Source organism: Anolis sagrei, chromosome 3 (assembly GCF_037176765.1).
Source record: "Anolis sagrei isolate rAnoSag1 chromosome 3, rAnoSag1.mat, whole genome shotgun sequence".
Classification (NCBI taxonomy): Eukaryota; Metazoa; Chordata; class Lepidosauria; order Squamata; family Dactyloidae; genus Anolis; species Anolis sagrei.
Window position 1 is genome coordinate 67,146,608 of NC_090023.1, and position 27,325 is coordinate 67,173,932.

The 27,325-nt window shown below is 38.3% G+C and overlaps 1 protein-coding gene and 1 pseudogene across 1 annotated transcript in view; both read right to left on the reverse strand.

Moving 5' to 3' along the window:
* Window positions 1-1,810: 1,810 nt before the first annotated feature.
* Window positions 1,811-2,205, reverse strand: LOC132770023 (peptidyl-prolyl cis-trans isomerase FKBP2 pseudogene; annotated as a pseudogene).
* A 6,579-nt stretch (window positions 2,206-8,784) lies between these two features.
* ADAMTS5 (ADAM metallopeptidase with thrombospondin type 1 motif 5) overlaps window positions 8,785-27,325 on the reverse strand; it is a 60,297-nt gene continuing 41,756 nt past the window's right edge. The window contains exons 4-8 of the mRNA XM_060770466.2: window positions 24,054-24,337; window positions 21,940-22,123; window positions 19,189-19,364; window positions 18,353-18,528; window positions 8,785-14,175 (exon numbers count right to left, since the gene is read on the reverse strand). Coding sequence (XP_060626449.2) covers window positions 13,605-14,175; window positions 18,353-18,528; window positions 19,189-19,364; window positions 21,940-22,123; window positions 24,054-24,337 — 1,391 coding nt within the window. The 3' untranslated portion in view covers window positions 8,785-13,604. The remainder of the gene's footprint in view (window positions 14,176-18,352; window positions 18,529-19,188; window positions 19,365-21,939; window positions 22,124-24,053; window positions 24,338-27,325) is intronic.

Genomic DNA, 27,325 nt, shown 5'->3' on the forward strand with positions numbered 1-27,325 from the left:
AGTTGCTCCTGACATGACAAAAAATAAAAAATAAAATAGTGGACTTAGGTAGCTGCAGTGAATTTATGATAAATTCTTGTTTGATATATTGATTTGCTAGTGTTTTTGGCATGATCCTTAAGACTTGCCCATTATTCTGCAGGGAATTATTCTGCATTGTATGAGTCCACACTGACCATTACAATCTAGTTCAAAATACAACAGTGTGGATGGGACCTCAAATATATTGGAGAATAATAACTGCATAGATATGTAAGTAATACAGCTGTAGCACTACACAAATTGTTGTAACTATTTTAGTTCAAGAGAAGGGCCTTTTTGGCTTCTGTCTGCAACTAAAGTTAGATTGGCTCACATTTAGGATTAACATAGCCCATTTCTTGGAAATGTGATGAAACTAATCTGGATGTCATGCAATGTGTTCACTAATTATGCAAATCACTGTGAGTTGGGAACCTCCTGCTGTTTTATCATGTTCTTTGGGTGTGAAACAAGACCTGGATTATTAAGGATGTGAACTCTCGGTTGTAGCTACAGGGAAGAGAAGGCAAAATGAGGCCATTGCCACTCCTCCACTGAAAGTTTCCTTCAGTCACCAAATTTTTAGCATTGCAGGGAGACAGTCATTGAAAATCATCTATTCTCAGAGCTCTTACATTTATTGTGTTCACATTCTGTGGGTAACCTGCCTGGTCTCTTTCTTTGGATGCTTAAATTGTATTTCTAAATGTGCAGCTGCTGTTTTAGATGACTGGAATGTAAGACATTTCAGGACTGAAGGAAAATTTCCTTGGGGGCAGAAATTTTACTTGGAATGGCAATGACCTCTTTTTGTCCTCACTTTAGCTACAGCTCTACATAAGTTCTTTTCTGCTGCCAGTTTTGTTCAGATAGCCATGCCACTTCTCAGTCACAGCTGTACTAAATTTTGGATATCTGAATTGTTTTGAAAGGCAACAGGAGGATTAATCAGGACTGTCCCTGACAAATTAGGAGAATTGATAAGTATAAATTGGCAGGGTTTCCCCAAACTCAGATTCCTCATATACACACAACCCATGAAGAGGGCAGGTAGTTGTACACATAACTTGCTATACAGAGGTTTTCCTTTCATGTCAGGAATGACTTGAGAATCTGCAAGTCGGTTCTGGCATGAGAGAATTGACCATTTGCAAGGACATTGCCCAGGGGAAAACCAGATGTTTGGTGTTTTCCCATCCTTGTGTGAGGCTTCTCTCATGTCTCTGCATGGGGAGCTGGAGCTAACAGAGGGAGATCACCATGCTCTCCCTGGATTCAAACCATGAATCTGTCAGTCTTCAGTCCTGCTGGCACAGGCGTTCAACCAATTGCACCACTGGGGGCTCCTGTTATGCAGAGGTGACCCAAAGCTTAACCTTTCAGAATCTGCTGCTTTTCTTTTCTAAATTTCTAGCACACATTTTTTATCTCTTTTAAAAAAAATATAGAAATGTGTTTAAATTTATGGCATGTATTTATTTATTTATTTATTTATTTAGGGTACTTCTACCCCGCCCTTCTCAACCCCCTAAGGGGGACTCAGGGCAGTTTCCAACCGGCATACGTTTGATGCCTACAATTCAACACAATAAAATACATAGTAACAATAATTATAAACAGTTAAAACATTATATTAATACAATAAAAAGCCAGCCTAGTGGCCATCGTTTCGCCAAGTCCGTAATTCATAAATTAATTCTGCTTATCATAGTGTGTTTCCAAAGCTTTCGTCGTCATTGTCCTTCTCAGTCTGCCAGATTATCCAAATCCTGGTCCCATATCCATGTTTTTAATTTCCTTCAGGAATTTTGGGTGGCACCCCTCAGTCCCCATCGCCCAATTCTGATGGAATCACCAACTTCCTCTTCTCGCCCTCACACATCCCAAGCAGACCCTGATCCCAGCCTTTAATGACTTGTCCGGTCCCCAAGGAGAAGTCAAATGTCTGGTTGCAAGCCAAGCTGCTGTCAAACTCTGTCCCGTCTTCCAGCTTCCCGAGGTAATGCATGTGGAGCACATCTCCTTTGCAGGACTTGATAGGGCAGTTGTCGACCCATTTCTTGACTCCGATCTGGAGCTTCCGTTTCCCTTCTGTGCTCAGCACCAGCGAACAAAATGCCCACAGAGCCAAGCTCAGCAGCACCGCTCCCAGATTCACCTGCATGGTTCAAGACCCTCGCCTTGCCTCTCATCGGAGACCACCCTCCCTTCAATGGGAGGGTGGTCTCCGTTGAGAGTGTTTCTCATGTAGTGTTTCTTACCATGCTCCATGCAGTCATGCCGGCCACATGACCTTGGAGGTGTCTACGGACAATACTGGCTGTTCAGCTTAGAAATGGAGATGAACACCAAACCCCAGAGTCAGACACAACTGAACTTAATGTCAGGGGAAAACCTTTACCTTTACATTTCAGTGTTCCTTAGCCATTTGAATGAGAATGATACACTTATTCATGGAAAGTGAACAACTCCTAAAATCATTTTGAAAAAAAAGAAGAAAGCAAGCAATGGATATCTAACCAAAGATATCAAGATGTCAAGACATCAAAAAGTGTGTGTGTGTGTTTTAAAGACAACAATCTCTCCCCCCCCCCCCCCACCCCATCAACTCCTGAAGTTAACAAGTCAGGCCTGCACTTCTCCATTCTTGAATACAAAATGTCTGTCCTATTGGTGTTTTCTCTCAAAATCTTGCTGTAATTTAAATCAGTGTTTCCCAAACTGTCTTCAGTCTAAACCTGAGGTTCCACAAATATACTGTAAGGGTTCCACAAAAATCTTTAAAATTAAATATAAAACAGTTTTAACAATAAAAACACATGAGGTCAACTATTTGATTGTCTCTATGAAAAGGAAGGGGAAAAGCGAGTTAACTCCATCTACTTGCCACCGGAAGTCGTTTTATCATAGCCCAGCATCTCTGACTTCTCCAGAGAAATGCATGGAAATTTTGAGAATGTTCCTTGTGCACATGCTGGATCACCCTTGACTATTTTAGCAACATCCAGAAGATACTTTCTTTTATGAATATCAGCATACCACTACTTACATTCAGTTCAGGGCAATCTCATGTTTGTGGTTATATTTAAAATATTTTATTTGTTTCCAAATCTAATAAGTTACATAAAAACTCAGGCAATAGGTGTAGATGAAAGGAGGAAGAGTTTTGTGGTTTCACAATACTTAGTAAAAGTTAGGGTTAGGGTTCTGTGGGGAAAAATGTCTTCTGAAGGGTTCCATGACCAAAAAAGTTTGGGGGAACCTCTGATTTTGATTCCTATCAAAGCAAGCTGTATCCACAGGTATAGATCATATGTGGTGATTGAAATAAGACCCCAAGCAGCTGCTGTTTGAGCCATTTTCCTTGAAATAAATGTGTCATTAACAGGGCTGTAACTAAAAAGAAAATACAGACTTCAAATATGATGTTGGCTGGAAAGCAACTGGAGGGTAGCAGCAGTTTTTGCCACATAAATAGAACCAGGAATTGGGAAGGAATTTGACTCAGCCAGAATTTCATAGGTGTAACCCTGTTATTTCTGGACAATATATAAAAGTACTGTGAAATATTCACCCTGGGCTACGGTCCCAGGCAAATCAAGACTATTAGTTTTGTGAGCAACAAAACAATTGCCTGGTGGGTTCTGTAGAAAAAAATGGGAAGAGGGAATTCATATAAAAACCAAATATTATATGTAAGCATCATTCAACATGCTATTTGTATTTTTGTTAGCTCCACTTAACAGCACTGTTTCATAATGTTCCAAAACTGAGAGGCCTGGCAGTATTTATTTTTAAATTCTCATATTTTCTCTCCAACTAATATTTTTGAAAGCCCAACTCCAACATGAGAGTGGTGTAAACAGCTTTGTCAGTGTGATTTAGTTTTTGAATTTATGTTTCACTTTTCTATCATAGTGTGATATGATTTGGTGGAAAGAACAATCCAGTAGCATTGGATTTATCCACTGTGTAATTGGTAGCAAAGGAAACAGGATAGATATGTTTTTTCTCAAGCAAATGAATACTGCACTAGAATCTTGTTCTTGCTCTAGCTGTATAAATGTCTATTTGCTAATACAGGCATGAGCAAATGTTCTTGTTTGGGGCCGCATTGTGGGCCTGACCGAGAGGGGCAGGCCAGGAGGGAGAAGGCCAGATGGAGCCAGAAGGAAGTGGGTCATCCTCAAGTTGTCCTCCTGGCATAAGAATGGGGCTGCTTGCTCTATCCTTATGTTAAGAGGAAAACAAGATGTGTGGCAACTGTCCCGATCCTCCTCCCCTGATCTTTGGGCTGTCCTCTTGACATTATGCTGGGAGGAGGGCTAGAATGCTGCAGAGGGCTCTCACCCATGATGTGACTTCCTTGGGCTATCCTGTCGGCATAAGGATGGGGCCGCTCACCTCGTCCTTTATGCCGGGAGTACGGCAAGAGAGAGGGCTCTCAACGGTGCTGTGCCTTTCTTCTCCATCCTTTCTGCATAAGGATGTGGCAGGCTACCACGTCTTTATGCTGAGAGGACAGGGAAAATGAGGAGGGCTTGACTTAAGAGCCCAGGGGTCCTCATCCAGTTCCTGGGCCTTAGTTTGCCCATGCCTGTGCTAATACAATGACATAGTTGGATACAGATTTGTAAACCTCCCATTCTGGTGAAAAATCTCTTGAATTTTTGGCATGTTGAGCGGGGATTACAAATATTCTTGAGTTTTACTTTTTCTCATTTTTGCATTAATGATAATTGGCTTTCCTAGTCACAAGAATAGAGTTATTTCCCCACTTTTTCTTCTATTCTTTAAGTTAACAGTAGCTATTTTTTCATAAAAGGCAGTACATTTAGAAACAGAAGCTGTATGACCCTTGTACACATTGCAAAGTAGAATGTATCTAGCTTCAGTTTGCTACTGGAGAAAAGGACAATTTATGTGATGTTCTATGACACAGTTTATTATTTTAATTGAAGCCATAAACTCAGTTAAAGATTACAACCTGTCACTTATATGTTTATCATATATTGTTCATCATAGGTTTACAAAATGAGACATTGGACTTTTTCATAGTACAGTACAAATCTTTATTCAGTGGCTGACATTGTAGTGTTATCCAGTGTTAAATCATCATGATAAAGCATTCTCTCAAAGAAAAAGAAGTAACAGAAATTTCAGTTTACTAGGCTGTTTGTACAATATATGTGAGAGTATACAGTGTAAGGTATTATGGTGCACATTGGCAATATGGATAGTAATCAATATGCTTAATATAAGGCCAGGGAATGCTGATTTTATCTTTGGTTGGTATTAATCTTTGTATCAAAGACTGGGTGATTATAGCACCATTCTTCTTAGAAATGTTGTTTCTTAGCTAGAGCACATTTCAATACTGGACCATATTTTGCAACGTCAGAATATGAAGAGATTAAATTCAGAAAGAAAAAAAGGCACAGGCATCTGGTCAGTTCCAAGTTGGTGGGTCAGCATATCCATCCAGGTTTTAGCCCAGAGAATCATAGAATCATAGAGTTGGAAGAGACCTCGTGAGCCATCCAGTCCAACCCCCTGCCAAGAATCTCTACAAAGGTGCTGTAATCCCAAAGTACGTATATTTAGTACTTTGTGATAAATTCATTAGTTAGGACATATACCTGGAGTGGATTCACTGACCCACTGAAATGGGAGCCATCACCCATCCCTGTCAAAAGGAAGAAGGATTTGGAATATATACATCTTGATAGAACCTGAAATGCTTAGTATAATGGACATGTTTTAGTCAGAACTTGACACAATGCTTTTTGGAACAACAGAGTTGTAGCCACCAGACATGCTGGCTTAAGGATTCTGTAATTTGTAATCCAAAAACTGAAACTTTTCATTTTATTATCAGGGTAGTTATACAGAACCAATTTAATTTGTTGATGTCTTCCAACAGTAAAATATCATAAATGTTTTTATTGGGAAGTTCTAGAATATCTCATTCTTTATTTAATTATATGTGCAAAATACATATGTTTTTTAAGAGATATCTGTTTCTCTGCAACCAAATTTGTATTGATAAGTCTTCTCTGAAGGACAGTAATCTTGTAAATTTTTTACGTCGTTCACTTTATATGCCACGACTTCCAGTATGATCAAACTTTTCTAAATGAATTGTAAAAACACGATTTGTATTCTGTCATAATTAAACATACAAGTGTAATGATATAAATTAAGTCTAGTAAAGTCAAGTTTGGACACAGACTAATGTAATGAAAGTAATACATGATACAGAAGCACGGGCCACTTCCATATACATATGCCTAATTATTCAGTTATTTATTAATATATTTTTGCAACATTTCAATTGCTCGTTTTGGAGTGTATGATTTAAAGTGTATGTTATATGTTTCAGCTTAGAATTCAATTTTAAGAAAGGAAGCAATGCTAAAATGATTCAGAATTAGAAGTAGCTACCAATCTTTTCACCATTTTAGGAATATTGTTCTTCAGGATTTCCCTCTCACTGTAAAATGCAGACTTCATTTTACAATTAGCAAAGTAAATACTTGCTTTTATTTCTAAACTGCTCTACTGAAGCCAACATAATCCACACACTCATTTATTTCCAAAATAGTATAAAATTAAAAGTGTTGATTTCTCAAAATACCCCTACATTTTTTCTATATGCTAATAATCTGAGGACACATATTTAAGGACAAATTAAACTGTAAGGCATATTCAGATTAAAAACATAATAAAACAAAACTCTTGTGGGTATTTACTATTGCAAAAAACAAAGTACTGTATTGTGAAACTAGACAAGAGTGGCAGTCATAGAAAAGGACATAAACTCGTATTTAGAAGGGAAAATAAAATGAAACCACTTTTCTTAATTTGGATGCCATATATTGAGAGATATGTTATGAGGAAGTGTTGATAAGAAAATAAATTGCAATTCTCACTTTTTAACATTTTGATCCACACTATTACATTCCTATATACCCACTGACTTGGGAGTAAGCTCCATTGAACTTAGATCTTTCTTCTGAATAGACATGAATGGGATTTTACTGTAAAAATATGGATTCCTGGTTCTTACAGATTGCATTCATACAAAAACTTGGCATTTGTAATGTGAGAGAAATTAAGAGTGTTGTTTGTGTGCAGAGTGGTGTCCACAAAATGTTTTGAACAAACATTTTCACAACAATATATAAGTGACTTGATCTGTCTGTTCTTTTCTCTACTGTACTGCCAGGTTTTTCATTTGTTTTGACTGCTGTGAAATGGTGGTAATTTCTAGGGCTTCTGCTTATTCTTAAGAAGAAACACATAAAAACACACACACACACACCTTTTAGCTGCTTGAGATTTTCTGTCTGGACCAAGAATTACTTTTTTTGGAATCAAGTGGATAGAACTACCAGCTGTTGACAATATGCCAAAAGGAAATGGTTGAGGACATGGCAGTTTCCAAGCTGAGTCAAAATTAAAGCATTTTAGGATCATTTATACTTTGTGTTATTCATCTTGCATATTTCTTCCCCACAGAAGATTTGCATCACAGAAATTGCCATTCAATTGATAAGATTATGCCATTATTAAGCCAGGTTATGTGGCACATGAACTGCATTACTTTCATTCAGATTTATGGCAAGTGATTTTCTCTACACATGCTTAAAATATAATTTCCATCACCCCTACTCAGCAATCAGTGATAAGAAATGATGAGTTGCAGTCCAGTAACATCTGGAAGGCCATATTCTCCATTTCTAACTGAAGGGAAAGTCATTCTACAAGTCAGTCATCTGGTTAACACATTCCAATACTTCTGAACCCTTTGTTGAATAGCAGTTCCTTTGAATATCTGAACCTGAATGTCATCCCGCAGCCATCCTTTGGCATTGCTGTATGCAGTAAGGGCAAATCATAAGCTAGTACTTGTTTCTTTGGGGATGAGCTAACAGCGATCTCCCCAATCTTCAGGTTTTGCTGAGAAAAACATGGAAGCAATTCCATTACACCTTTAGAATCAACTGAGATATTAATACTTGAGAAAAATGCTTTGGTTCTAGGCTTAATAATGCAGGATATGAAACTCGGGATATGTTGCCTTATTTAAGTCACTTATTTTAGGTGATTTAAATGTGACTTCAAAATATGAAGGACAATGGATGAGCCAGCATCATAGTTATCAGAAAAGTGTCATTCATGCCTTACCAAAATCAATGAGCATAGCCATAATGCCACCCACAGTTACTAACATAACATGGGACTGAATGTCCTGCACATGGTAACTATGCTTGAGCTATGGTAGTCTGCAAAAAGGCTGCTTTTGCTCATGAAAGTGACACAAACCATCATTATCTTAGGCACATTAAATCAAACAATGAACTAATACAAAAAGCCATTATTATTAAGGCATCCACTGGCGTCCAAGCCAATTTTGGTCAAATCAGCAACTCCCCTTATTTATTTATTTTTGGGTGTGGGGGTGGAGGGAGGGAGGAAATAGGTAATTTTTTCACTAAACTACATGGGAGCGGATTGATGCACACCTGTTCTCCAACCTTAGAAGAATAAGGTGAAATGGGAGGTCTCTAAACAATACCCTTTGGATTTCACTAAACAAGTACAACAAGAATAAATTTATTTCAACATACTTTTCTTTTTGTTGCTGACTTTTCTTTTAAAGAAGTCTTTGTTGAAGAATGTCAGTGTCCATATACATATACATGCAAGTATATGTATCCATGTGTATTTTGTTTATATATATATCTGACACACCCACACTGCCATACACCCAAATATTTTTATTTATACTATTGACCATACTCACATCAGTGTGTATCACATTCACATACGTGCACACATTCTATTAAAAAAAACCAAACAAAAAACAACATAAAAGCAACCAGTGCTGTGTGTTGATAAATTCACATAGTACTTTCCATTCAAATATAAAGGCATACATTAAAAAAAGAAAAGTGGGAGAGAAAGAAAGACAAAGAAGTGATAGCAAAACAATTTAAATATAGAAGAGTTTTCACAATTGGCATTTCACGTTAAATAATAAATAAATCCATTACATCATTCACATACCAATTTGTAAAAACAATAAATTATTTATTTTTCAGTGCTATGTTGCTTTTTTATTTTCATGTATAATTTTGTAAAAAAAATATTACTATTTTTACATGGGTGACCAGTTGCCAATATCTTCTTCCCACTTTCTTTCCATGGAATAAACAGTTTCTATGGGAAATAAACTGTCTAGCCTTGCTCAAAAGAATTTTTACATGTTACTATTATGTACTGTATGCATACCATACAATATCACATGGCCTGGATAGTTGCTGTTGTTGCTGTGTGCCTTCACTTTTGAGTTATGGTGATCCCAAGGCAAAACTATCATGGGTTTTCTTGGCAAGATTTGTCAGTGCTTTCCTCTAGTGCGATTGGTCCAAGGTGACCCAGAGAGTTTCCATGGCTGATGGTAATTGAATACTGGTCTCCTGAGCTCCAGTGCAGCACTCAAAACATTACACCACACTGGGCTATTGAAGATTACAACTTGTTTTTCTAGGGCAATTTGAGAATGTTTTGCCAATTCAATGGAGAGGCTAGTTGGCACGGCACTACTAATTGTAGAGCTGCTCAGAGCCACGAAACTAGTTGGGATTTCAGTAGACTTTCATTTTACTAGGAGTTACAATGAAAATCGCTTGGCACTGATACATCCCAAATAATTAGGATTCACTTCTTTCAGAGAAAGAAAGTATAAAGTGACACCACTGGGACAAGTTTCTCATTGGAATGAACACATAAAGCAATGTGGAATAGCTGGAGGTATAACAAAGTAGTAGCGATACAGCAGGGTAAAAACAAATATACCTCCTTCATTTTTTTTTGTTGCAAAAATTAGCTATGACTACCACATGTCACACCCCTCAAATTATCATGCTACAGTTACAAAACTGAAATTCACATTATTTTCATGCTTTTATAAAATCAGAGTCGAAATTCCTTGTGCCATATAAATCAGACCTCTTTGCTCAGCCTATCAACTCCAGTAGCCATTTGCATTTTCCCTTTCCTACTCCCAAATGGATTATGTTCAGTCCAAAGCTTCCCACTACTGTGTCAAACGTGTATAGGAAAAGTGATTCACCAATACTACATCATATATTTCTAGCACCTTCCAGAGTCTCTTCATGAAAATGTAAGTAAATGCTAAAAGTAAAAGAAAAAAAAAGCCTTAAGATGGTGCTGAATAAGATATAGTCTCAAATAATGTTGACAAAATTAGCTGTAAAACTTGACACCGTCTTGCGATCTGTTTTGTTTTTTTGACATCCTCCTCCTTTGTCAGAGAGAAGCAGAAAAAAATTGGAATGGGTATCACTCTAAAAACATTAGTAAACTACTGGTTTTCTGAACTCCACAATCACAGAAAGATTTGATAGTGCAGATATCACATATAATGTTGCAATCCACAAGACACTTAACTATATAAAAATATTTTCCATATGCGAGTCTCTGTCTGAATCAGGAGTTGCAAATATAACCATTCATCCAGATCACTGTGGGCTGCATAATGCTGCAGGACAGTTTAACCCCCAACTCTCAGGTGCCCATGGAGCATCTGGACATTTAAAAACACTTAAAAGAGAAACCTCTAAGGTGCCAGTGTTTTTGCATGGGGTTTGGGTTTAAAGAGTCTAAATCTGGATTAAAACAGTTGGGGTTCTGGCAGAGTCTCCAAAATGTCTTCTTTAAGCCCACTGCAAGACCTGCTTTAAGGTACAATTGATCAGGACTGCCGTCAAAACAAGGACCTATTCTTTTCTTGGATCTATAAACTGGGTATGGTAGCTAGTGGTGAAAAATTGGCTTGTAGCTCACCAAATTTGACCACTCGCATTATAGGTGAGGGTATTATTTACTCTTGGTGCATAGCTCTTTATCTAAATTCTATTCTACCACAACTAATTATATACAATTGCACATGGTTAGAACTGCATTGGAGAAAATGGTTTTCCTTAAATGATTAAAAAATAAATGCCCACTAGCTGAATCTCTGTGTTGATGTGCTTAATAAGTGCACCCATATTCTTTAACTGGTCATATCCTGGCAATGTGAAAGAACAGCTGTCAGTCATCATTGATGAGTAGCTTTTACAAAGTTATAGCACTAGTCAAGAACAAAAGTGGAACTGTGACATGGTAATTTTACTACTGAATTGTAGTGTTCATCCCACCCAACTAACTAATTATTTAAGTGTCACATAGTGTTCTCCTCATGCAAGTCAACAAGACTTACATTAATGGAGTGGCTTAACACTGAATTATTTTCCTCAATGATTTTGGCATAACAACAGAAATGTTATGCATAGAATTATGTACCCTGATCACAATTTCAGATCAACATCAGAACTTGGTTCTGGAGCCACACATACATGTGCAAAGATTTTAGATCAAAATTTGAATGAAAATTATTTTTGATATAACCCTGATCCCATTGAAATAGATAAGAATTTCAATAGAAATTTATAAAATTAGAATTGTTTACACTTATAATAATTATGTAAGGCACTGAGAACAGAAGTGATATCTATATTCATTTCTATTATATTTCCACATTTAAGATTTTCATAATATATAAATATAATCCAAAAGTAAATTGATTTCACTAGATTTCAGATGAGGTATTTACGTTACCTTACTAAAATGGAAAATATTTTCTACAATACTTTGCACTGTGAAAATACTTAGTATTGACTATAATGATGATATTAAAATATGACTTGAATTTCCTGTGTCTCTTATGAAGCTATTTAATCATTTTTGTGACTACTCTAAAGTATATCCCATTGACTTCAATAGTGCTTACTCCCAGGAAAGTGGGCACAGAACTGCATTCTTAATCCACAAAAATATGCAAAGTGTTCAAAAATAAAATATTCAATTTCTTGAACACAAATTAAAACTAAAATATCCACAGCAACAACAAATAATGTGCATGGGTGCCCTCAGCAATGCACTTTTTACTGATATGTGACTTTTATGGGCAATTAAAAGACTGACTCTTTTCATTTAATGTTAGGACCCACATTAAATGTGCAAAAGATAGCACATTCTTCATGGAAATAATGAAGAAGTTGGGCAGAGGACATCTCTATTCATATCTGATCATGTGTATATCTCTGGACTTGGTATTTGAGTGGTAATACATAGTCCTAGAATTAAAATTACTGTATAAAATATTGCTATATGCAAGATATGCAGTATGTTTTTAAATGTCATCACAGAAGGTAACAAATTCATTGTTTTAGTTTCACTATGGCTGCCAGAAATCTAACATATAATGAATAAGTTTCAGATTATATGAGTCAGAAGATGATTAAGACATGACCCAACACCTCTTTCAGGACTGGCTGACCTGTGGCTCCCAAAGGCCTTACACAAACTTCCAAGAGTGATTTGTTCCCCAGTTGCCTGCTAAGTTGGGACAACTAGGAGAAAGAGACATAGAGAAAAGGACACCTGTCTAGACTACCAACTCCTGACATAGTCTTGATGGATTATTCCCAAGGAATGTTGCTTCTAACATTTGTTACCACTTACTGAATTCCTTCCCAGTAGTCTCCTCCTCCATTTGTCTACCTCCTGTACCAAATATGGGAATTGTGCAGCTTCAGATACAGGTTGACTGGAGGCCCCAGCAACCCTAACAAGAATAATTGATTGTGAGATATGCTAGATGAAGCCTATTAATCTCTGAGGGCAAACAGTGCCAACCCCTGTTTTACACAATTGATTCTTTTGTCATTTTCATTGTTATTACCTGAATTGTTAATCCAGAAAAAAGTATCCATCTTACTTTTTGTTTGTGTTCAAGATATATTCAAGCAGCTGTTTTACTGCTGCAGAGGTGTTCTTGTATGATTTTTTTTCATTAGAAAGGCATTAAAATAGAACAGAACTTTTTGTCAGGAAATTTTTAGAACTGAAATGTATTTCCTGTTGTCAAAAATGTATTTTTTCAAAGCAGCAAGCTCTTAATTTTTCAATTAAGTATCCACAGCCATCTCTTTAAAAACCTGAATGAATCCTAAATGGCTGGAGACACATTTTGGTCAATCACTTGTGTCAAATAGAAAAGCTATCATCCTTTCACAAGAACAGCAAGTGACATAAAGTGACATACCAAAGTAAAAGTATTTACAAATAGTATAAAAAGAAGCTGTTGTGGTATCATGGTTAAGTATGACAATTGTCTAAGGGTGTATTGTGTTAGAGGTAGGTGAAAAAGGGGAGATGATTCTGTAACCTTCAGATATCTCATGATCACCCATTCACTGGTTTATCCTCTTCTTATTTGCAGATACAAAGGGCTTTATAACAACTAATGCTTAGTGCATTTGACATATTAAGATCCCCAGAACAGTACATATTTTCATTTGGTCCAAATAGGCAGATTCTGCCCATAATTTCAGACGATATGAAAGTATCCTGAAGTGTTCATTTTTCTCCGCACCCAGGTAGATCTTATGTCAATGTGTCAGATATGACTTAATGAGACTCCTTTTGAAGAAGCCTGTAACCACAGGTTAACATTTTTTGAGCAAGCACTGCTTAAATGCTGAAGGTCTTTGAGACAGAGAACATCCTTTCGCTAATTTTTCATTTCCATCTTTACACTGTACAGTTCTTGTGTGCCAGCCTGTATCACATGTTCGAGAACAAGAAAGCCATGGTCCAGTCACCCATTGGGGCTGTGTGAGTGGAGCTGTCAGTTTGTTGCTGCTGCTGTTACTTGTAACAGAGTTTGTTATTTGGGTTGGTTTCTTTGGTACGTAGAAACTATAGCGTACATCCACTGGCTTTGTTGGATCAGTTGCAAGAATCTGCACTATAAGGATCTCCTTTGTACCTGTATGTCCCATCGCATGAAGGGAATCATCTTTGTGACTCCAGCCACTGTAGTTCATGACGGTTCCATTGAGGTCAATGATGGTTTCTGAGGTTGAGATCATGTATTTCCCATTGACAAGATACTCACCATTCCTTTTTTTCAGGGCCAAGTAAGCTGTGAACCTTGTCTGATCTTTAGTTTTGAACTGACGTATTTTGATGTGGGTTGCTCCTTCTGGTATTTTTACAATATCTGTGTAGCCCTTACTGAAATAAAGAAAGGTACATGTTAGTTGGGAAGAAACCAGGGTCTGCTTTAAGCTGCTGGAGACAATGTAAATGTATTATTTAATTGATTATGATCTGTGTCAAACCTTGAATCCTTTCCACTTCTACAGTACTCATCTCCAGGGAAGGTAAGTTAATTTATATCCCATTGAAACCAAGGAGAATAAATTGTGCCCCTTTACTTATTTATAGTTAGTGAATGTAAGAATACTTTATGATATCAGAATACCACAAAATAATATTAATTAATTAATTTAATAAACAATGAATACATGATAACTAGACATTGGTAGAAAATATTGTAAGCCAGGCTTGGCAAGGAACTTTTGGTGGTCAAGGTGTTTGTTTGCCCATGGAAAGAGAGGAGATAAGGAGTCAACCAAACTTCATGTGGGAAGGAATTTCCACTGCCTTGGAGCAGGTTATGTCCTGTGCATCTGTGACAGTGGTTGGTTGGATAGAAAGAAATCCCTCCCTCAAAGATCTTAACACTACTTGAGATGGATTATAAGCTCTCTCTCTCTCTCTCTCTCTATATATATATATATATATATAGTGCCTGCACATTATAAGATGTTCAGGCACTATAAACCATTCAGTTTATAGTGTCTGAACATCATTTGTTGTTGTTGTTCATTCGTTCAGTCGTCTCCGACTCTTCGTGACCTCATGGACCAGCCTACGCCAGATCTCCCTGTCGGCCGTTACCACCCCCAGCTCCCTCAAGGTCAGTCCAGTCACTTCAAGGATGCCATCCATCCATCTTGCCCTTGGTCGGCCCCTCTTCCTTTTGCCTTCCACTTTCCCCAGCATCATTGTCTTCTCTAGGCTTTCCTGTCTCCTCATGATGTGGCCAAAGTACTTCAACTTTGTCTCTAGTATCTTTCCCTCCAGTGAGCAGTCGGGCTTTATTTCCTGGAGGATGGACTGGTTGGATCTTCTCGCAGTCCAAGGGACTCTCAGCACTTTCCTCCAACACCACAGCTCAAAAGCATCGATCTTCCTTCGCTCAGCCTTCCCTAAGGTCCAGCTCTCACATCCGTAGGTTACTACAGGGAATACCATGGCTTTGACTAGGCGGATCTTTGTTGCCAGTCTGATGTCTCTACTCTTCACTATTTTATCGAGACTGAACATTGCTCTCCTCCCAAGAAGTAAGCGTCTTCTGATTTCCTGGCTACAGTCTGCATCTGCAGTAATCTTTGCACCTAGAAATACAAAGTCTGTCACGGCCTCCACGGTTTCTCCCTCTATTTTCCAGTTGTCAATCATTCTTGTTGCCATAATCTTGGTTTTTTTGACGTTTAGCTGCAACCCAGCTTTTGCGCTTTCTTCTTTCACCTTGATTAGAAGGCTCCTCAGCTCCTCCTCGCTTTCGGCCATCAGAGTGGTGTCATCTGCATATCTGAGGTTGTTAATGTTTCTTCCAGCAATTTTCACCCCAGCTTTGCATTCATCCAGCCCCGCACATCGCATGATGTGTTCTGCATACAAGTTAAAAAGGTTGGGTGAGAGTATGCAGCCTTGCCGTACGCCTTTCCCAATCTTGAACCAGTCTGTTGTTCCGTGGTCAGTTCTGACTGTTGCTACTTGGTCCTTGTACAGATTCCTCAGGAGAGAGACAAGGTGGCTTGGTATGCCCATCCCACTAAGAACTTGCCACAATTTATTATGATCCACACAGTCAAAGGCTTTAGAATAGTCAATGAAGCAGAAGTAGATGTTTTTCTGAAACTCCCTGCCTTTCTCCATTATCCAGCGGATATTGGCAATCTGGTCTCTGGTTCCTCTGCCTTTTCTAAACCCAGCTTGAACATCTGGCAACTCTCGCTCCATGTATTGCTGGAGTCTTCCTTGCAGGATCTTGAGCATTACCTTACTGGCATGAGAAATAAGGGCCACTGTACGGAATTTTGAGCAGTCTTTCGCATTTCCCTTTTTTGGTATGGGGATATAAGTTGATTTTTTCCAGTCTGATGGCCATTCTTGTGTTTTCCATATTTGCTGGCAAATGGCATGCATCACCTTGACAGCATCATCTTTTAAGATTTTAAACAGTTCAGCTGGGATCCCATCATCTCCTGCTGCCTTGTTGTTAGCAATGCTTCTTAAGGCCCATTCAACCTCACTCCTCAGGATGTCTGGTTCTAATTCATTCACCATACCGTCAAAGCTATCCTCGATATTGTTATCCTTCCTATACAGATCTTCTGTATAGTCTCGCCACCTTCTCTTGATCTCTTCAGCTTCTGTTAGGTCCCTGCCATCTTTGTTTCTTATCATACCAATTTTTGCCTGAAATTTACCTCCAATGTTTCTAATTTTCTGGAAGAGGTCTCTTGTCCTTCCTATTCTGTTGTCTTCTTCCACTTCCATGCATTGCTTATTTAAAAATAGTTCCTTATCTCTTCTGGCTAACCTCTGGAATTGCGCATTTAACTGGGCATATCTCCCCTTACTATCACTGTTTCCTTTTGCTTTCCTCCTTTCTTGGGCTACTTCCAGTGTCTCAGCAGACAACCATTTTGCCTTCTTGGTTTTCTTTTTCTTTGGAACGTACTTTGTTGCCGCCTCCTGAACAATGTTGCGGACTTCTGTCCATAGTTCTTCTGGGACTCTGTTTACTAAATCTAGTCCTTCAAATCTGTTCTTCACTTCCACTGTATATTCGCTAGGAATGTTAGTGAGATCATATCTAACTGGTCTGTGTATTTTCCCTGAACTCTTTAGTTTTATTCTAAATTGGGCAATAAGAAGTTCGTGATCTGAGCTACAGTCAGCCCCAGGTCTTGTTTTCACCGACTGGATGGATGTCCGCCACCTTTGACTGCAAAGAATGTAGTCAATCTGATTTCGGTGTTGACCATCTGGTGAGGTCCATGTATAAAGCCGTCTTTTAGGTTGTTGGAAGAGAGTATTCGTTATACACAGCGAGTTTTCCTGGCAAAATTCTATCAACCTGCATCCCGCTTCATTTTGTTCTCCCAGACCATGCTTGCCTGTGATCCCTGTTGTCATTTGACTTCCCACCTTGGCATTCCAGTCTCCTGTAATGAAAATAATGTCTCTTTTTGGTGTATTATCCAGTAGTTCCTGCAGATCCTCATAGAACTGATCTACTTCTGCTTCTTCAGCAGCTGTGGTTGGGGCGTATATTTGGATCACTGTGATGTTGAAAGGCTTTCCTTGCACTCGAATTGAGATCATTCTGTCATTTTTTGGGTTGTATCCAAGCACCGCTTTAGCGAATTTCTTATTAATTATGAAGGCTACTCCATTTCTTCGATGTTCCTCTTGTCCGCAGTAGTAGATCTGGTGGTCATCTGATGTGAAGTGGCCCATTCCAGTCCATTTCAGTTCGCTGATCCCCAGAATGTCTATCTTTAGTCTTGACATCTCACCAATAACAACATCCAATTTGCCCTGGCTCATAGATCTTACATTCCAGGTTCCTATGGTGTGTTGATCTTTAGAGCATCGGATTCATCGTTCACCTCCAGTACCGTCGGCCGCTAGCCTTCCTTTCGGCTTTCAGCTAGCTGCGTCATCACATCTGGGGCTAGTTGAACTTATCCTCTGCTCCTCCCCAGTAGCATTTTGGCCATCTTCCGACCTGGGAGTCCCATCTTCCAATGGCATACCGACATATCTCTGGTTGTACTGGTCCATTTAGTTTTCTTGGCAAGGATACTGGGGTGGTTTGCCATTGCCTTCCCCAGGGATCACGCTTGGTCTGACCTCTCTGCCACGACCGTCCCGTCTTGGGTGGCCCTTCACGGTTTCGCTCATGACATCATTGAGGTGCTCAAGCTCCAGCACCCCGACAAGGCGGTGATCCTTTGCTGGAGCTGAACATCATTAGGTTAATGTATTGTCAAAGGCTTTCATGGCTGGAATCACTCAGTTCTTGTGGGTTTTTTCGGGCTATATGGCCATGTTCTAGAGGCATTTCTCCTGACGTTTCGCCTGCATCTATGACCTCACCTCTGAGGATGCTTGCCATAGATGCAGGTGAAACGTCAGGAGAAATGCCTCTAGAACATGGCCATATAACCCGAAAAAACCCACAAAAACTGAATCATTAGGTTATTCTGTTCAAACAGCAGTCAACAAGTGTTATACAATACTGATTATGATTATATTCTCAGTTTCTTACCTCTTTTTATTGAATGTTCCCATAACTTTTGTGCAGCTAGAATTGTCTCCACCACAGATTCCACATTTATCATACTGGAGTTTTGAGCCTATAATTCCATCACATCCTGTTCTCACACATTTGCCACGAACACACACTGAATTACTGTATGGTCTACATTCAGTTCCATCAGTTACCTGTGAAGTAAAGTTACTATTGGTTAAAACAGGAGTTTGAGAATTTATGTCTGAATGATACATTAGTGAACATTCTTATATGCTTTATAGCTATTGGTACATATACAGGTACTGATGGTGGACTTCAAATCTCATACATTTAGAACAACCTTCCTCATTACTACATTCCCTAGATGCTGTGAACTATAGTTCTTATCATCCCCTACATTCTAAGGGAGCTTTAGTTTTAAACATCAACACCAGGGAAAACTGTGTAGCAGTTTACTAAGCACTAAAATGTTCAATTCTGCCTTCCTCTGGACATGAGTGGCAGGGTTTTGAAGAACCTTCAGAACCATAGGCATAGTATTATTTGTCAAGATGGATAGTATGAAAGAGTGAACATGTGTAAGGAAATGCATTTCTCTGCTAATATTTTGTCGCTCTTCATTAGAATCCCCCTGCCCAATAATGGGCAGGATATGAGAGCTACCAAAGTTTTCGATTTCACAAGATTAATCTAGAAAATACAATCATTTATAATACATGACATGCCAATCAATTTACCTTTGCACTTAAATGCAAAGCCACAGTTCTTCTCCAAACCCATACCATACAGAGGACTATAACCCATAAAGCATTTACATCTAAAAGATAAGTAGTTATAGTAGCAACTTTTACCTTTTGAGAGAAAACTACATAGTAGCCAGTTCCTTTGGCTCGACAAGTGAGTTTGCAAACATCTCCTGGGAGCACGCCTGCATATTTGGGGACCCATTCTACAAAGGTTTTGACACCTTTTGCATCTGACTGATAGCCATTCCTTGCTTCACACTGTTCCTGCCGAAAAGCTTTAGCTGAAGAGAAATAATTATTAGTTCATTACTTTACATGAACATAAATATATTATTTCAGCGCCAACATACATATTTTGTTAATATTTTAATTGCACCATTTTAATTGCAAATTCCAGTGTTGGAAGATCACAAAACAGACAATGCACAAGACAGATCACAAGACAGACAATGAAAAGTTTACAACACATATACAATTCATCTATAAACATAACCAATGTTATGCAACCCCCTCCCCCGATCTACATGGAGCATTTATGGTAGTGTGTATGTGCAACCTAGTTACATGTGGAATTTGGATAACTTCTATGTATCTCATACAAGTATTGCCAATTTCAAATCAGGCCAACAACTGTTTAGTACGCTGGACATAACATTCATTCCATAGGGAATTGAATATTCCAGGCAATTTCATAGAATCATAGAATAATAGAGTTGGGCCATTTAGTCCAATCCTCTGCCATGCAGGAAAAGTACAATCAAAGTATTTCTGACAGATAGCCATCCTGTCTCTATTTAAAAGTCTCAAGGAAGGCGCTTCCACCGCACTCCACAGCAGAAAGTTCCACTGTTGAACAGCTCGTACGATCAGGACATTCTTCTTAATGTTTAGGTGGAATCATATTTCCTGTAATTTGAACCCATTGTTCCAAGTCCTAGCTTCAAGGGCAGCAGAAAACAAATTTGCTCTCTCTTCCTTATGACACCCTTTCACATATTTATACATGGCTATCATGTCTCCTCTCAACTTTCTCTTCTCAACCTTCTCTTCTGCAGGCTATACATACCCAGTTCTTTAAGACACTCCTCATAGGGCCTGGTCTTCAGACCTTTGATCATTTTAGTTGCCCTCCTCTGGACACCTTCCAACTTGTCAATATCTCTTTTGAACTGTGGTGCGCAGAATTCGACACAGTTTTCCAGGTGAGGTATCTCAGGGTAGTGAATTAGAGCAGTGGACAGTGATGAGTCCCATGTTAGTGGGACTCATCACTAATCTAATTTAGCTTTAGTTGAATTACAAATAATCTATCCAAGGTTCTGAATTTATTTTCAGGATAGGATTTAGGACCTCAGATAGTTCCTTTGAAGTTAGATTAACTTACAGAATGGGTTCACTGGCCTACTGTTATTGAGGTCGCCAAATTCCATGGAGTGAGAGTGTGTATGTGTAGAAATAATGCTCTTTATATCCCACTACATTCCTCATACATAAACTGAAAAATACACAATTTTCTGTATAAAAATATTTTATCTGAAAAACGTTTTGCACAAAACATTTTTTGCATTATACCCAAGCTTTTGTTCAAACAGAGTTTTCACAAAAAGATCTTGGAATGCAAATAAGTAATAAAATATGCAAAACTTCTCACAATCTCCTCTAACAGAAACAACACTTTTAAATTTATTGAAAAATTATTTAATTCTATAGTCTCAAAGCAACCTTTAATTTCTATGGCTTCAAGTAAGCCAGATATAGTAACCATTTGGAAATTGCTTAGAAAAATGAACGAATTAAAAAAGCATTAAATGATAATACACACTAAACATCTTTATGGAGACAAGAAAATCCCAAAATGTTGCAATGTAATATCTACCCTAGAGGGACTAGGGCCATCTTTTTGTGAAGCAAAAATCTTTCTGGTGAATCAAGCACTTATTTTCTACTTTAATGATTATATGTTAATTGTGCATTAATTATAAAAAACAATGGAAGGCAGTAAACAGATACATTACATATAGATGAATAAATAAACCACACTTTGTTTTCACTAGATTTTGTAACCAACACGACAACAGAGCAGTGCTGGCAACAATAATATCAACAGCAAAGACAACAACAATACAGGTATGAACAGCTCTTGGGACCTAAAGTATTTGGGATTTTAGATTTTAGAGTATTTCAGGTTTTGGAGTAATAACAACAACAACAACAACATCCTGCACCATCACCTCTATGGTCATTGTTATATCTGCCCCCTCCCATAAAGCCTATTGTTTCAGCACCTTAACTAAAGGGTTTGCAATGTGCTGAAGACCAGAGTGTTAGGAAAAGATGTCTGTATCACAGTCTTGAGGAACACTAACAGGCAGCTGGACAGTCTCCTTAGGATCCTCTTGCAATTGCTTCTTTTAAACCATTTCCCAGTGCTACAATTTGCAAATCCCTTGGCAGGGCCTAACTGAAAATAGCGGGATGTTTGATTTTTCATGACCATGATATGAATCTGTTATAGTTATGAGATCAAATATCCAGCTTATGATCTCTTAAGTACTGAAAATGATGCTAGCCAATAATCATACAACCGCCCCTGTTATTTTTTCTAGTGTAACAAATCTGAGTCATTGACTTTTTTTGAGAACCAGAACTGAACAGAGTTCATAGGGCTTCCATGCAGATTTCTATTCCTGAATATCTTCTTCATTGTGGCTATATAATTATGGGAACTCATTTTGTAACCACTCTTCCAAGAGCTAGAAATCTTTTTTTTTTGTTATGGCACAGGAATAAAACAGTGATTCAAGTAATATCTTCTGCACATCTCAAAAAATAACACTTTGATGCATGGAAACTTACCATTGGCAGGGCAAGGCACAACATTACAGGAGCGATAGATGGCCCGCTTTCCAGTGCAATACCGACCATTGTTTCTAGGTGCTGGGTTATTGCAGTGACGATAGGCAAACTGAACGCCGCCACCACATGTACGGGAGCATTGGCCCCATGGCCCCCAGGACCCCCAATTCCCATGGTTTGAAGCCTGAAATATGTACCATAATATGTTATAAAAGATAATACGTCAAAGCTAGAAAAGAAAGTCATAGCTCAAATTCATCAGCTTTGCTTTTGCATTTCTAATACCTCTTGTCTCTTTTTCAGTGGTCTGTCTGTCCATACTGAAATTTGTGTTTCATTGGCTAAGAACTGATTTTTTTGGACCATTTACACAAGAAGATCTTTGCACTGAAGTTCTAGAAAAAATACCCAAATTATTCCAGGTAATCTTCATCATCTTTATAAACTGAGGTAGAATTATGCTCCGTACCTATAATGCAGCAATTTTAATGATCTCATTTATATATTACTGTCATGCTGCTTGAACAAATTTGCTGGGTTTTGCTTCCTTTATAGATTCATTATTTTACTGTGTCTTCAAACATTTTTATTGTGTTTTCATAGCAAGGATTAAATTATTGAAGGGGAGATTATACTGCTAAACGACAAACCAAAAGGATACAGAGATCAGACACAAGCATGTCTGCAGAATTTGGAAAAGTTAATTTTGAACTGTAACTCTGAGTATTTTTCTTTCTGTAGCTTTCCTTCTGTCCCATCAAACAAAAACAGAACTAAAATATTTGCACATTCTTGGAAATTGCTATATAACCAGCAGAATATGTGCACAGTGGCAGTTAAAATCTTGAAAGAATTTCAATCTTTGAAGTAAGAAGGAAAGAGTTCCCTTATTAATTGTACCCTGGGATGTATTCTATCCACACTGAACAATCAGTAACTTTATCCGGTATGGCTGTGCCTAACAGAATCTTGAGATCTGAAGCTTGGTGAGGGACTCAGAATTAATGGCTAGAGAATTCTAGTTCATAATTCCCCAAAGCTAGAGCATTAAAGCTTTAGACACAAAATTGTAAGTACAATTGTTCCTCCATATCCATAGGTTCCACATCCACAAATCCAACCAACTATGGATCTGACTTCTGCTTCTGCTTGCTCTTTAATATTGGAAAGTGAAGCAGTTGCATTGCTAAGGGAGAGCAGAGAATGTGGTGGTGTGGTCCTTGCTTCTTCTTCATTGGCTTCACACTACCCATTGTTTCCAGAGTGATTGGCAGAAGGTCATTTACAGCTCACTGATATGTGCTCTGGTTGGTACTTTGTTTATTAACCATTTTATTTATATTTTACATATGGAATTTGAACATCCATAGGTTATGGTATCCACAGGGGGCTTTGGAACAATCCTTTGTGTATGTGCAGGGCTGCCTGTACCTCATCAAAAACTCTTCCAGGCATGGCCAAGGTATCAGAAGATTACCAGAGATTATGGTATTGGTTGCGGAACTGCTTGATTTTTTTTAAAAAAAATCAATTAGGTTTCTTCTGTCCTGGAGTACTTTTTGACAATTTCCAGCACTGGCTACAATATTTTATCCCCATATTCAAGTAGGATTATTTTCATTTTGAGACCAGGTAGGTAGAAAAAAAAGGAGTCCTTTCATCTATTTACCTCCTTTTTTTCAAAGTCATAATCCATCTTTGAAAATATACTTTTGCACTATAAGATTTTAAAAACCCAAAAAATAGAGGACTACATTTACCTTTTATATTATGAGACCACCTTATTAAACCACACTCTGTTAAAAGTATCTGTAAGAACCCTAATGCAGATCCAAGAAATAAGTGCAAACAAGCCAGAAAAAGAATTGAATGAGTGGACATGGAAGTCACATCTGCCAAAGCCTGAGGACACGGCAAGACCTCATGCTCTTTTAGACCAATCTGGAAGAATGCCAATTTATATATACCACATTTTCATAGGATGGAGCCATGACAATTAAAACGTCATGAAAGTACTGTGAAGAAAAGTGGAAATCATAGAAAAACATCTATGCTCATTGAAGGCAGATCCCCAGCATGATTCATATTATTTGAATGTTAAAGTAGCAACATACCGAATAATATTTTTTCTTTGTTTTGTCAACACATTTTCCCTGAAGGCAGATTCTTCCTTTTCCACAGGGTGTCCCCTCCACAGCAGGGAGTTTTTTGGTCAAACACACCATCTGACCTTGGCGAACAACCGCACACCACAGACGAGAGCACACGTCCATTCCAGGGCACACTGTGTATTCAGACCCGAATGCCAGCTTACACTGACGAATGGCATCATATGTTTGTCCTGGAAGTTCCTCAGGGCCCAAGATCTGCTTTCGTGGTTGATCCAGTAAACAGTTACCTGAAAGCACACAACTGAGTTTATAATTTACATCCCAAATGATGCATACAATAACCCCAAACATCCAAATAGATAAAGTGACCATGATCTTGTTCCACAACTATGCACTCTACAGTTGCATTTTTGTTAAGATAACCCCTGTGTAACTAATGGTTATACATTTTCCCTTTACAATACAGAACACTTTATTTTATAGACTGCAAATTCATTTTCCTATTTTTCAAATATTCATAGAATCATAGAGTTGGAAGATACATGGGTCATCTAGTCCAACCCCTTGCCATGTAGGAAAAGCACAATCAAAGTACCCTTGACAGATGGTCATCCAGCCTCTGTTTAAAAGCCTCCAAGGAAGGAGCTTCCACCACACGTCAAGGCAGAGAGTTCCACTGCTGAACAGCTCTTATGGTCAGGAAGTTCTTCCTATTGTTCAGGTAGAATATCCTTTCCTGTCATTTGAACCCATTGCTCTGAATCCTAGTCTCCAGAGCAGCAGAAAACAACCTTGCTCCCTCTTCCTTACGACATCCTTTCAAATATTTAAGCATGGCTATCATATCTCCTCTCAACTTTCTCTTCTGCAGGCTAAACCTACCCAGCTCTTTAAGCTGCTCTTCATTCTAGTCTCAATGAAGAAAGTAGAACTATAAACCTGAGCTATAGTATTTTTTTTTTTTGCTTGCTACTACATAATGAGTGTTCTGATTTGGTATGTCATCTTCAAAGAAGGACATATAACTAATTCTTGTTTTGCTTTTCCATGTTCATGAAGACACTCTGTGAGTGGGGTCTTCCATAATTATCAAAGGAGCATAGAGATATTTCCACATAAACAAAACTGTCATTTGAACTTCTTGAGGCAGACCACTTTTGAAAAGGTAAACCGTATTAATGAGAGCCAGAGAAAGCATGGCACAGAGCTATAGCCAACAGAACCATTTCAGAACGGAGTTGGGGGCAGATGGAATCTTTTAATCAAAACAAAAAATAATCAGCAGAGGAAAAGCAACATTGATGGCAACTGTTCCCTGGGCACACCTGGAAAGCAAAGAAAGCCACAAGGCCCAAGAATAAACATTCTGTGTCTTTTAGAGATGTGAATAAAATGGCAGGAAGCAAAATGCTGCTAATTGTGATGTTAAGCACTGACCTAGTGCCCCCTTTCTTGAAGAAAAAAGCCAAAGGGTTTACCTTGTTACAGTGTGAATACAGTAGTACTGCTCAGACTTTAGCCATTCAATTTTGTCTATCACCCTCATTTGCACTTTGTTGCTTCCTCCTTAATTGCATTCTGTGGCAACAGAACACATTCAGTTCTCAGTTCTCTTTGTTTCAAGAAGCAGAAGTATTTTCCCTCAAGAACTTTGCTCTTTAAAGTCTTTTTGTTTGTTAGTTTGGTGACTTCTGCATATCTCAAGGTCCATCCAAGCCTATTCAAACTGGTTTGCTACTGGACACAATTCAAAGTGCTGGCTTTAGCCTATAAAGCCCTAAACCAGTGGTTTTCAACCTGTGGGTCCCTGGGTGTTTTGGCCTAGAACTCCCAGAAATCCCAACCAGTTTACTAGCAGTTAGGATTTGTTGGAGTTGAAAGCCAAAAAATCTGGGGACCCACAGGTCGAGAACCACTGCCCTAAATGCTTTCAGTCCAACCTACCTGTCCAAACGTATCTCCCCCTATAAACCAGCTAGGGCATTAAGATTTGCCGGGGAGGCCCTGCTCTTAGTCCCACTCCCATCGCAAGTACGACAAGTGGGGATGAGAGATGGGTCCTTCTCAGTAGTGGCCCCTCGGCTATGAATCTCCCTCCCTGACAATATTAGATTAGCCCCCTCCCTTCTTAGTCTTTAGAAAAAAGTTAAGACCTGGCTCTGGGATCAAGCATTTGGGAATAGTGCACCAAAGAATTAATATGTAGCAACATGAAGGATGAGCGTGGTTTTTAGCTATATGGTTTTAACAGTTAATGTATCTGTATGTAATTTTTGTTGATGTTTAATGTGTTATTTTTTCATATATTTTGTATTGCAATTGTGACACTGAAGTGACCAATCTGCAAGCCACTCTGAGTCCCCCTCGAGGGGGGAAACTAACAGATCAGATTTCAATTCATACTGGCTGGTTTTTGTTAAATATGCTTTAGAGTGTAGAAAAGGAAAACAATACAACCTTGTTGCGTCAGGAATTTTGGATATTACATTTGGTTAATGGTTGACTCATAAATTTAGGGCAAAGGAAATGATACTTGTTCAGGCCTTGGTGGTGGCGTTATGTGTTTGTAAAATGTTCATTGATTTATGTTCTGTTTATACTGTAAGTTGTTAATGTAGGTAAATAAATTTTTTTTTTAAAAAAAAAGGAAGAAGAGCGAGGTATAAATATGGGAAATAAATAAATTCATTTTGTCCCCACATGACCCCATTTGGGCTACATAAACAATAACACTCACAGCTTTAAGAGGAGAAACAGAATCCACCCCCCCCCCCCAATATAAGTAACTTGCTCCTGTGCAAAATTTCGAGATTATAAGTAACCTGAACTCATTTTAGTTTTGTTCAAACTACTATAAGATTGAATATCTTATACGAATCTTGTGTGGGTGCTTGTGGTTTAGTGAAGCTTCATTTCTCTTAGGCCAAAATAGACTACCGCAACCTGTCTCCCTCTGTAAACAGTCTCAACTACCACTTGATCATGCATGAAAGCAAAGAGGACATACATTTCTTCCAAACTTCATTACTTTTGAAAATGTGACAGAAATAGAGTCCAAGTTGCCAGATTTCAAAACATAACTTTTAAATGAAAATTAGTGATTGCTCCTTTCTGAGAGAGGATTCACCTACTGTGGCTATTTGCTTTCTTCCTTATAATTTAAATGTAGTAAATACTTCTTTCATCGTTTATTTGTCTACTTAAGCATGTGTGTTCCCATTTATCTGTTCTCTGAAGGCCCTCAGCACGTTTCACCCATCAGTTTTTTTAATTTC